The 12,121-nt window shown below is 34.9% G+C and overlaps 1 protein-coding gene and 1 non-coding gene across 2 annotated transcripts in view; one reads left to right on the top strand and one right to left on the bottom strand.

Moving 5' to 3' along the window:
* Window positions 1-12,121, bottom strand: part of WDR72 (WD repeat domain 72) — a 210,150-nt gene that overhangs the window by 68,414 nt on the left and 129,615 nt on the right. The window contains exons 17-18 of the mRNA XM_043472933.1: window positions 12,008-12,087; window positions 5,731-5,926 (exon numbers count right to left, since the gene is read on the bottom strand). Of these exons, the coding sequence (XP_043328868.1) occupies window positions 5,731-5,926; window positions 12,008-12,087 (276 nt within the window). The remainder of the gene's footprint in view (window positions 1-5,730; window positions 5,927-12,007; window positions 12,088-12,121) is intronic.
* On the top strand, window positions 114-185 carry TRNAF-AAA. Its single transcript has one exon. It is a non-coding gene; the product is annotated as a tRNA-Phe (tRNA).

Below are 12,121 nucleotides of genomic sequence, written 5' to 3'. Positions count from 1 at the left end.
GATCAAATGGTTTAAGGTACATGAGGCACTTAGAACATACTAAGCCATATCGGTGTTAGATGTTATTATTATCATCGCTGTCACTATCAGTGCTATTCTAGAAGGCTGAGAATTCCCTGGTGGCTCAGACGGTAAAGCGTCTGCCTAAAATGCAGGAGACCCGGGTTCAATCCCTGGGTCGGGAAGATCTTCTGGAGAAGTAAATGGCAACCCATTCCAGTATTCTTGCCTGGAAAATCCCATGGATGGAGGAGCCTGGTAGGTTACAGTCCATGGGGTCGCAGAGAGTCGGACATGGCTGAATGACTTTACTTTCACTTTAATTAGGAGAGGAAGGCATTGGCACAATGAGATTCAAAAAGGGCACATGCTCTCCAGAGAAGAAATTAAGGATGTATGGGTTTCTCTCTATTGTTCAGGTTCCACATTTATGCATGTGTGGATCAGATAATTCTTGGGAGAAAGAAAAGGGCATCAGTGTCTTCAGTGGCCTCTGAAACAGCTGCCTTCTCCTACTCCAGCTTTTTTTGCTTGGCTAAATTATGTTCAGTCTTTCAAGTCTTGCGTTAGGCATCTCTTCTTCAAAGAAGTCTTCTTGACCTCAAATCTGGGTTAGGTACTGCTTTGATGTGTTCCTGAAAACTCATCCATAGCATTTGATAGACCATGGTCTTCAACTGGGGATTTCCAATTCATTCTCTGTGTACCACCAACTCATGGATCAGTACACAGAGGCATAGAGAAGTGATGCATAAAGATGTATTCAAAGTTTTGGAGCTAGCACAGTGTGCCGTACAGAATATCAAGTTAGCATCCCTTCATAACAAAAAGCTTATCGTATCTGCCTTCTGAGTCCACTCAAAGGCTGTGGTTGGGATACTTTCTTGCAGAAAATACAAAGAAGAACTCTGATGCATGCATCACCAGTATATGTATGTTTGTTTATAAATAATATACATCCTATTAGTATATCAACATTAAGTCCATTCTAAAATATACACGAAAATAAAAATTTCAAAAGGAGAACATTAACACACACACACACACACACACACAATAGTGCCATTTATACTTTTTTTGCTTAAGATTGCATTATTAGAATTATCTTCAATCATAGTTTCTTGGCAAGAAACTTTTGTTCGTATTCTGAGTTACTTTAGTTAATGCTAGAAAATAAAATCTGTAGGTCATCTGAGCAGGGACACTTGAAACTGAACATAGGAGAGGCAGCCTTCTGGGAAGTGAATCTTCCACTCTCTACCCAGAATGTCCTATGGGATACTGCACTACCCAACATAGGAATCAAATCAGCTTACCAAAGTCAATCTACGGATCAAGGATATTTTTGTTGAAAAAAATGCAAGTATAGATTTTGATTATCTCACTCTTCCATATTCATTTCATCAGCAAATACTTTGGCAACCCACTTCAGTATTCTTGCCTGGAAAATCCCACGGACAGAGGAGCCTGGCAGCCTGGTGGGCTACAGTCTATGTGGTCGCAAAGAGTCAGACATGACTGAGCAATTGAGCGTAGCACCTTTATAGACATTCAAAATCTGATCACTTCTCACCTTCTCCAACCAAGCCACCATTTGTGTTCCAAGATGCCATCATTTGGATTAGCATTATACGACCTCCCAACTGGTCTCCCAGCTTCTGCTCATGGCCCTGAACTTTAGGCAGTGAGATTCCCTTAAAATATGTGCCCATTGTCTGTTCTCCCATCTCAGAGAGAAAGCTTAAGTCCTCAGTCTGATACACAAAAGGCTTTCTATGATAATCCCCCATTACTTCTCTGCTCCTTGCTCACTTGCCTTACCCAGATCTTTTCTAAATTACTTCTGTGGCTTTAAGAATGCAATGGCCTTCTCACTTAGCCTGAAGGCCTCAAAGGAAAAGGAAGATGTATTTACTATAACTAACAATGTCAGGAAAGAGTTTCCCTGTGAGGTAGTCAGACACTATGTTTCAAAGCCTTTCTACAACTAGACAGATTTTCTTCTGAGATATTCAACAAGCAGATGAAAACTGTCCTATGCCAGTTCTTCTACAGATGGCCACCAGGACCACAAAACTTTTCTGTTAAATATATCTTGATTTACTATAAAATAATGGTTTTACTTAAAGAGCACATTTTCATTATTTAACTTTGCAGATAAGACTTTGAAAATGATGCAAACAATAAAGATTATTTGCAGCACCCTTATTTCGTGTATAATCTTCACAACCACACAGTTTAACATGAATTTAAATTCAGCCAGTAATTCTAAGCCTCCATTTCTATCTCAACCAATTTACTTAATGAAACAATTCAGAGTACTTGCTTAAACTGATCCAAATAACATTTTAAAAAAGTGAAGGGAAGTAGCTTTCTAAAGCATTTTGATAATAGAAACCACTGCTGTTCTTTAAAGTAATCAATCTTAACCTCAAATGTGAGTGCTAATTATACAATTTCTTATTAAAGAGATTCAAGTAGATCGCAGTATGATCGTTATAAAACTGTAAACTCAGATAAAATTCACAGATCTCCCATAAAATACTGATTCACAAATATTAGGACCGCAAATAAAATACAAGCTGTGAAAGGTAACAAGTGAAAACGCTGAAAAATAAGATACAAATTTATAAAGTGCAAACAGTTCTCACTTTACTGATTCCATCTCATGTACAAACCTTTCAAGAAACCTGGTGATTTTCTTTATGAGGGCTGTGATGGCAACGGTTGAACATTCTGCATTTTCTTTGTTAATAGAAACTATGATTTATGAGAGAGGAATAAAAATCTAAGAAAACCACTCAATAAATTATTCAATTTTCAGATCAAGCTGATTACAGCAAATTTCCTTCATGCTGCAAGTATGGAAAATGCAGCTTATTGGCTAAAATGAGTGTTTAAGAGAATATCTAGAATTGTTTCCTTGTTTTCAGTAATTTGATGACTGTAGACAAGTCATATACCTTCTTTAAGTCCAGTTTATTCATTCAAAAAATGAAATAATAATAGGAAGCATGTCTCAAAGTGCAAGAGATACACTACTAGAGGCATTCAAGATACCCAATATGGTGATGAACTTTTTTCCAAATACTATTTATTTCTATGTGTATGAGAAAGATACATAATTAGTATGTTAACCTAAATATTCATAGAGGCTTATTTCAGGAAAAGCCTAGGTAGCACCATGGAAATCTCTCTTCCTCAGATAGTAGTTTTTTCAGCTGTTAGAACATAGTAAGAGTGCAATAACTGTTGCTGTTAATATTATTTTTCCTTATGATCTATTAACATTATTGTCATATTACCACAGCACTAATAAGCCAAACATACTGCACCCAACATAAAAGAAGTCTATGAGTATTTATAAAAAAAAAAAATCATCTGTTACTTTTGAAATGATTTACAAATAAAATGGAAGAAATTAAGGAACCAAGAAAGAATAAAAGAAAATAGGAAAACAAACAAAAACAAGGAGGAATGGGAAACTCATAGAGGAAAAATGAGAAAGGACCTGATAAAATTAAACAATATAAACCATTTATCATAAGAATATTTGATAAAATGATATGTTGCAATCACACTGAGGCTAAGTAAATGTGCCTATAAAATTTGAGGTATAATCATATTTGGTGAATACCACCTACATCATCCTCTTAACTTTTGAATCAGGATATCTGAGATAAGTAAAATAGCTTTTTAGTTATTTATTTTAAAAAATTCCATCAAGTAATGCAGTGCATACCACTAGTAAAGATCTAAAGCTTTTCCTGAAATTATACTTAGCTCCTCTGAATAGTTTTAAAATTAGTTTTGTTTATTTTTTCCAAAAGGGGAAAAATGGCAGTGTTAGTATCCAATATAATATTGCTTGCAAATTTTCCTCTTCAATGCTTGTCATTTGCTTCCTATATACTTGCAATTGGAGTTAATATTTTTGTATAAGGAATATTTCCCAGGACAATATATACTTATTACTTTGCGAAAATATTATATTTATTTTAAATAAAATATTCTAAATTTAATCTACCAACATATATCAAGTAGTTTTAATATTTTTGTGTTCCAATTCTTATCACAAGCTAATCCTAAATTTTCTAAAGGATTGCTCAATAATGATAAAGATAGATAATATTTATTAAGATCCAGATTCTTTAGTCATAGAATTATGTTCCATAGAATCCAGTTCCATAGAATTAATAATTCTCAATAATTCTCTATTATGAAGTTTCACCAGAAGGCCCAATCTGATGAAACTTCAAATAATGAGTAAGCCATGTGATAGCAAAACTCATAAAAATTTCACTTTGATAGCCTGCCAAGAATTTCTCAACCAGAAATGAGGCTTATGGGCCAATGGATAAATTAGACACTAGGGATAAGTAACAGAAATACCACCAAGTGAGAATTAACACGTGATGAATGACACTAGCTGCTTTGGAGAGACACTACAAGTGTCTCTCCAAATGAATCAAGAACACAAATGTAGTCAGTGAAAATTAATTTAAAAAGGAATTTTTCTACTTCTTGTTTGAAAGGTGTAATACAAATACAATTATGTGACATGAACCATGAGGAAGGCCTTAAAGAGAGTAAATTTGCCAGATAATTAAAGCTAATTTCTTTACAACAAAAAAACAAGTGACTTGAAATTACCACTTAGTTTTAACAAATTACTATCTGAATTTACCAGCCTCAGTGACTTTCTTGGTATTAGGAAATATTCCATCTATTTTGATCTTTGGCCTTCTTTGAAAAAGCCTTTTTCTGCTACCTATCCTCTTTCACTGAATAGTGCTCTCTAATCAGTAATCTTATACAAATAATAAGAAGAAATAAATATAATGCATTTTTAAGAGTAATACCTGTTTTAAGTTTTAACATTTTAAATATAGCAACATTTCTGAGTCCCAAATAAAATCTCTTTTAAAGAGCTAAAAGAAGTATCTAAAATTTTTTAACAATCTGAAACATGTAAACTTGTAACATGTTTTCCTAAGAAATATATGTAATAATATTATACGTTTATTTTTTCATCAAAAGCTTACTAACAAAGTTGAAAATAAAATTTTTCCTTAATTTTACTATTTTTTAATTTTCATTTTTAAGTCACAGATAACAGGCTAAAAAGTCAGATAACATTATACAGCAGAAATTTAAGACTCACTTGCTAGTCAAAACCATAAACACTGTGATTATAAAGTTACAGTGATAAAATTTGTTACAGAATGAATCAAGTGGTCGAACTATAAAACAATTTACTTTTAGTTTCTATTTCATTTCTTATTCCCAGAAAAAAAAAATAGCACATGGCTATTATCATGTTACCAAATGAACACAAATTTAGGACCCATTATTATCAGAGTATCCTTATAATATATGTCCCATTAAGCTATTATTGTTACTTCTGTTTTCATTTTTACTGCCTTTAAAACATTTTAATAAATGTTGTTTTGTAAAATATTTATTAATTATAATTTATAAATTATAATTTATATTTTATAATTTATATATATTATATATATAATTTATATATATAAATTATAATTTATAATTATAATTTAGAATTAGAAACTTGACAATTATGAGGAAATTGATAGCAGAATAGGTCAGAAACAGGGCACTTAGCTTGGCTTTTGCAGAAATGATTTATTGTGAACTCATATTCTCAACATGCTCTGAGGAGTAGAAAAAGTTCTGATGAAAGAGCTTGCCAATAAATTTTGCACTTACTTTGCAGACGAAAAGTGTCTGTAGTACACTGTAACTCAGGCTCCTTGGCCCATTCGATCTTCGGCAGCATCTGCATCATCTCATAGTCACCATTCGTTGCCACAGACTCTGGTTCACTGTTGACTGGTGTCTTTCTTAAAGTCTTCATGTGCTTCTGAACTTCCGCCAAAAGAACAGCTTGTATTGCTTCAGTTACCTGTAAAATTTATTTTTCAAATGAATTATTTTTAGTGTTCACAAATGGTCAGGGTCTTATATAAACCCCCAAGCCTGGAATTTTGATTTGAATGTCTCACATAAACTGTAATGCTCCATTCCACCAGAATTACTATCTGAAACAACTGAAGTGCAGTTACTGGAAACTAGCATCCAAGTCATCATACTGCTCTTTTTTTTTTTTTTTTAAGAAAAAGAAGCCTCAACAGATTATAAAAGGAAAATTTAAAGGCATTCTCCATTCTTTCTCATAAAATATTTTCATTTTCACCAGAAAACAAAATTTGAATATATCATATTGTTTTTAAAGACAAGCTTAGTTTCTGGATGCCTAGTATAATTTAACCAAACACACTTAATTTAAAAAATACAGAAAATTAAAGACAAAACTTTAATAATAAATCTCACCAAACTGTGTATATGTGTAAATAGTTTCACATGGCTTAAAACACTGCAAAGCCTGCCTTCCAGTTATTGTACATAGCCAGTCAAGAACCACTGTTGAGGTGAGAGAGAAGGGGGATATTTATCATGGGGTATCCTGTGGTGGTAAAGTGGATTGGTATTGTACCTGTCTCCTGAGAACCCAGTGTGCACGTCAAGAAGCAACAGTTAGAACCGGACATGGAACAACAGACTGGTTCAAAATTGGAAAAGGAATATATATGCCAATGCTGTATATTGTCACCCTGCTTATTTAACTTACATGCAGAGTACATCATGTGAAATGCCAGGCTGGATGAATCATGAGCTGGAATCAAGAAATATAAACAATCTCAGATATGCAGGTGATGCCACTCTAATGGCAGAAAGCAAAGAGGAACTAAAGGCAGACGCTTTACCATCTAAGCCACCAGGGAAGCAAAGAACATCTTAATGAGGGTCAAAGAGAAGAGTGAAAAAGCGGGCTTAAAAGTCAACATTCAAAAAACTAAGATCGTGCCATTCGTCTCATCACTCATGGCAAATAGATGGGAACAAAGTGGAAAAAGTGACAGATTTTATATTCTTGGGCTCCAAACTCACAGCAGACAGTGACTGCAGTCATGAAATTAAAAGACACTTGCTCTGTGGAAGGAAAGCTATGACAAACCTAGACAGCATATTAAAAAGCAGACACATCACTCTGCCGACAAAGTCTGTAGGAGTCAAAGCTATGGTGTTTCCAGTGGTTGTATACAGATGTGACGGTTGGACCATAAAGAAGGCTGAGTGCTGAAGAATTAATGCTTTCAAATTGTGGTGCTGGAGAAGACTCTTAAGAGTCCCTTGGACAGCAAGGATATCAATATTAAAGGAAATCAACCCTGAATATTCATTGGAAGGAGTGATGCTGAACCGGAAACTCTAATACTTTGGCCACCTGATGTGAAGAGCTGACTCATTGCAAAAGACCCTGATGCTGGGAAAGATTGAAAGCAGGAGGAGAAGGGGAACGACAGAGGATAGGATGGTTGGATAGCATTACTGACTCAATGGACATGAATTTGAGCAAACTCCGGGAGATAGTGAAAGACAGGGAAGCCTAGCGTGGTACAGTCCACGGTGTCACAAAGAGTCAGACATGACTTAGCCACTAAACAATAACAGCAATCTTGTGAGACCTTTGGGCTCCAGGGACACTCAGAGAGTTTATGCTGATGGCAAATGCTCAGTAAACAGCAGGGGCAGAAGAAACTCTATTCTAAACTCTTTTCTAGAGTTTTAAATATAGGGAGCATCCAGAAAGTATCAGAGTAGTTTCCTGATCACTGATCATCCCCCTATTCTTGGCCACTCAGATGCTTGGTTGGGTTGTGGCAAAAAGGCTCTTGAATGATGTGATTTTACTACTCTACACCAGATCTATTATAATTGTAGTACTGCCTGTTACAATACAGGTACATAATTCCTGCTCATGCATATTATGTGGTGAGATCCTCAACACTGTGAAAGCTGTTGCATACCATGAATACAACATAAAACTCTACACATTATGGTCCTGATGACTCATGCTTATTAATATCTACCATATACTGAAACATATATTAACTATTAACTATGATATCTATTAACATACTATTTTAGATCACAGTAAGTGAACCACACTTATCATATAGATATTATGAGAGGACAACCTGTATTAATTATTCATGGATAATTTTACATCATTGAATTTATGTCATTTTAATTTTATCACACATTTTATTTGATAGCACTGCCTCCAAGATATGAATGGTGTGGTATAAAGAGAAAGAGATCTCAATCTGAAATGAGAAGGTCCAAGTTTCTGATCTGACTATGACAGTTATTACAAATGCAACTTTTGACAAGTTACATACTTCTCTGGGACTTTAGGGGACATATATGTATACCTATGGCTGACTCATGTTGCTATTTGGCAGAAAACAACAAAGTTCTGTAAAGCAATTATCCTTCAATTAAAAAAACAAAAACAAAACCCAAAAACAACAGTATGTGATTCTGAGAGAGGCTAAGATGAGAGCTTTCAATCACAGAAAGCTGTATGGAACTTACTTCTGTTTCTACATATAAAAATCAGGAAGATATTGGAGGGTATCCTTGGACCTGCAGTACATCAGACTATGGTCTATCCCTTGGAATGGGCAGATTGGCCATATGTTCCTATAGGATTATGGATGCCCTCTCATGACTGTGATTTACTGTGATTTAGCATGTCCTCTATCTACTAGATATAATATTCTATAACAACCTGGATCAATGTTCTTTTTAAAAAATATACAGAGATTTATGGAACTTCAGTTAATATTTCTAATTATTAGATTGACCATATTTCATAACTGTTAAATTTTGGAACTTTTTAACATATATGTCACTATAAATATGTACTGCAGAAATAATTAATATGAGTATCATTAAGAAACAAGATAAAGTAGAAACAGCAGTATAAAACATATTTACTGCAATGAGCAGGATAATCAGAGCCACAGAACTTAAAAGTGAATACAGAATGGCACATACCCAGTTGGAATCAAACTCAAAATATACATTTTGTGCTCGGTATGAGATCAATACTCAGAGACATGGTACAATTTATATAAGCATATAATAATGCTATAGTATCTTGTTATACACTGAACACTAAAATCATGCAAATAGAGTTGAAATAGATTTTGTGTACTTTAAAAATATACATGCTGGAAGGTAAAATTTAATGATAGTTTCTGACTATCAATGCTTAAGTCTCTCTAGTATGTAAATATAGTAGATAAATTTTGTAGATAGGTAGTATACATAGAATTTTTCCCAACAAATATAAAATCTATAGATATTATATAACTTTGTAATGATAATAATGAACCGGAATTGAAAGCACAATGCAATAAAGCTGTCTCCCAAATGCATATATAGTTTTTCCTGAAAAGACAGATACATGAAGCATTACAAGTTATAAAGGAATGTGCAGATTTAAAATGAAGTTTGAAAATCCATTGATGGGGAAGAGAGCCACGTCTGGACCATAAACTTATTAGCTGGGAGTAATACTGTGCCATAGCAAGCTACATTTTTTTTTAATGGTTTTCTGCTAACACCTAGAAACAGCAAAGTATTGTAAAATAGTACAGAGCATTATGAAGACTCATAAGAGCCCCTGTGGCCTGCGTGTGGTTTCAATGTCTACCCAAACTTTCTGGTATAAAAAAGCATTTTCCCAACAGTCAGACTCACACTAGCCTTTCATGTCTTTTCATCATTTCCTTGAAAAAACAATACTTCTCTCTGGTGGCCTGGATTTCATGGTTTCACCTACCAGTGTTAGATTATAAAATCCAAAGAACTTTAGTGTTGCTTCAGAAATATGCAAGTTAGCAACCCCAAAACTTGCTGTTGCTTCTCCAACATTTATTTCTATGTTGGGTATATTTCGTGTGTGAGAAACCAAAGAGACAATCTGCAAACTCTTTCATTTGCAAAATTAACTCATCCTTACTTATTTCCTTAAAAATACCCCCCTTCAATTTCTGAAGTAGGATTTTGCTCTGTTTTACGAAATCATTACCATTGCCAGTGTTCTTAAAATACATTAAAAAGCAGATTCAAATGAACATGTTTAACTGCTTAAATGAACACCTTTATAAGGAATTTGAGGATTGGTTATTGAAGCATTTATATGGATATTTGCAACAGCCTCTGTTTTTCCTGAAGGACCCAGGAATTCTCATTTCTATAGTATCTGTCCTGTGCTCAGATGCTCAGTCATGTCCAGCTCTTTGTGTCCCCATGGACTGTAGCCTGCCAGGCCCCTCTGTCCATGGGATTTCCCAGGCAAGAATACTGGAGTGGGTCACCATTTTCTTCTCCAGGGGATCTTCCCAACCCAGAGATCGAACCTGCATCTCTTACATTTCCTACATTGACAGGCGGATTCTTTACCACTAGCACCACCTGGGAAGCCCCATTTCTACTTTACACATGAGTCGAATAAATAATCAACAAGTTAAACCTATCTTCCAGAATCATTTATCAGGTTAGTGGCAGAAAGGAGAGAACTTTGAAGCTTAAACTTCATACGGAGTGAATAATAAATGCTCTGGTAATATTTGTCTCGCTGCCAGCATTTTAACAAGGTCATAGAATCATAGAACCTTAAGGTCCATTAGTCCAAATATATCCAAACTACATTAAAATTTATTTGAAGGTCAAATGGACAGCTACAAAAGATCTTTAATTGGAGCAATTCAGAATAAATGTTCTGCTGAATTATTTTTTCCCTAAGAATTTTTTTCTCCACTGAGAAATTCTTTGGCTACTGGGGAAAAAAAAAAATCCCACCTTTAATAGAGACCCTTTAAGGGTGATAGGAAATCTGCTGGTAAAGTCAACATATACTGATGTTTATTTGATTAACACAGAGGCTTTTTCATAGCTATTCAGACATTCACCAAGTATTTATTGACTGGCTGCTGTCACTTCTGCTTTTCTGTGCATTAGTGGAAGGAGTGAGTGAGACAGGCAAAGTCCCTGCTCTCAGCAAGCTTCTGTAACAGTGAAAGGACAGAAAATAAGCAAGCAAAAAACAAACGGTAAAATCTCCATTAAAAGCAAGCCTAACAAAGAAAATAAAAATGGATACTGTGACAGTGACTGGAGCATGGGGAGAGACAGGGTACAGCGACAATATTAGACAATATTAGATGAAATGATCAGGGAAGACTTCTCTGAGGAATTGGCTTTTAAGCAAAGATCCAAATGATGAACGGGAAAAAAAGAGAATTCCAGTCTGAGAGAACAGTAAGGTCCTGAGGTGGAAATGAGCTTCATGAGTTCTGGATATAATAAGCAGATCAGTGTGGCTAGTGAGGACCGGGGAGAATGATGAGGAAAGAGGTTAGGCTAGGGGCAAATCATGTAGGCCATGGTTTTAATGACCATCCCAACTGTGTTATTTGGTTTCATGGTATCAACCCCCACAATCTGTTCTGAATCGACTTTCTTTGTTTTCCTGTAACCAAAAATAACCATTTGTAATTGGCGTTATTGCTATGCTTGTCTTGCAAATGTGACATTTATTTAGCCCATGAAGAATAAACTTCCAGTTAATATTCATCTAATCAATGCACAGATATTTATTGTATGATGTACAAAGCTATTCACACATACACAAACAGTCCTTGAAATAAGGAAAATACTTAAATTGGACATTGAGTAAATGAGGTCTCTACATCAGCTCACAAATGAAAAGGATAGAAAAATGATCTCTAATCATACCTATCAAATTCACAAGCTTAGGGACCTTTCTATCTAATATTGAAATCAAATAATAAACATTTGCCTCAGTGGGCATTATGTTACCTATAACACCATAAACATCTCTTCATCAGCCCCCTCTATTCATGCCCCCTAACTTGGTGCATCCTTGCATGTTCTTTTCCACTTTTCCCTCGTTATTAGTCTCTGTATCAGTCCTATTAAATGAAATACCCTGGAAAAAAACACAAGAGTACCTACTTACGTGTAGTCTCAGGTAGAGGGGAATATGAAGGAAATGTAGCAGCAAGAAACTCTTCCAGTAACTTCAAGAAATGAACTGTTACCATACCTGAACAGACTGGTCTCTCCAACAGGAAATTAGCTTCAAAAGCGAAATGTCAGCTTCAGGTAGATGAGATTCACTCTTACCTAAAAATATATAGAACACATTTCTATCTTGAGA

The sequence above is a fragment of the Cervus canadensis genome, chromosome 6 (assembly GCF_019320065.1).
Source record: "Cervus canadensis isolate Bull #8, Minnesota chromosome 6, ASM1932006v1, whole genome shotgun sequence".
Classification (NCBI taxonomy): domain Eukaryota; kingdom Metazoa; phylum Chordata; class Mammalia; order Artiodactyla; family Cervidae; genus Cervus; species Cervus canadensis.
The sequence above is the reverse complement of the archived record's forward strand: the minus strand, read 5'-3'. Positions and strand labels throughout refer to the sequence as shown.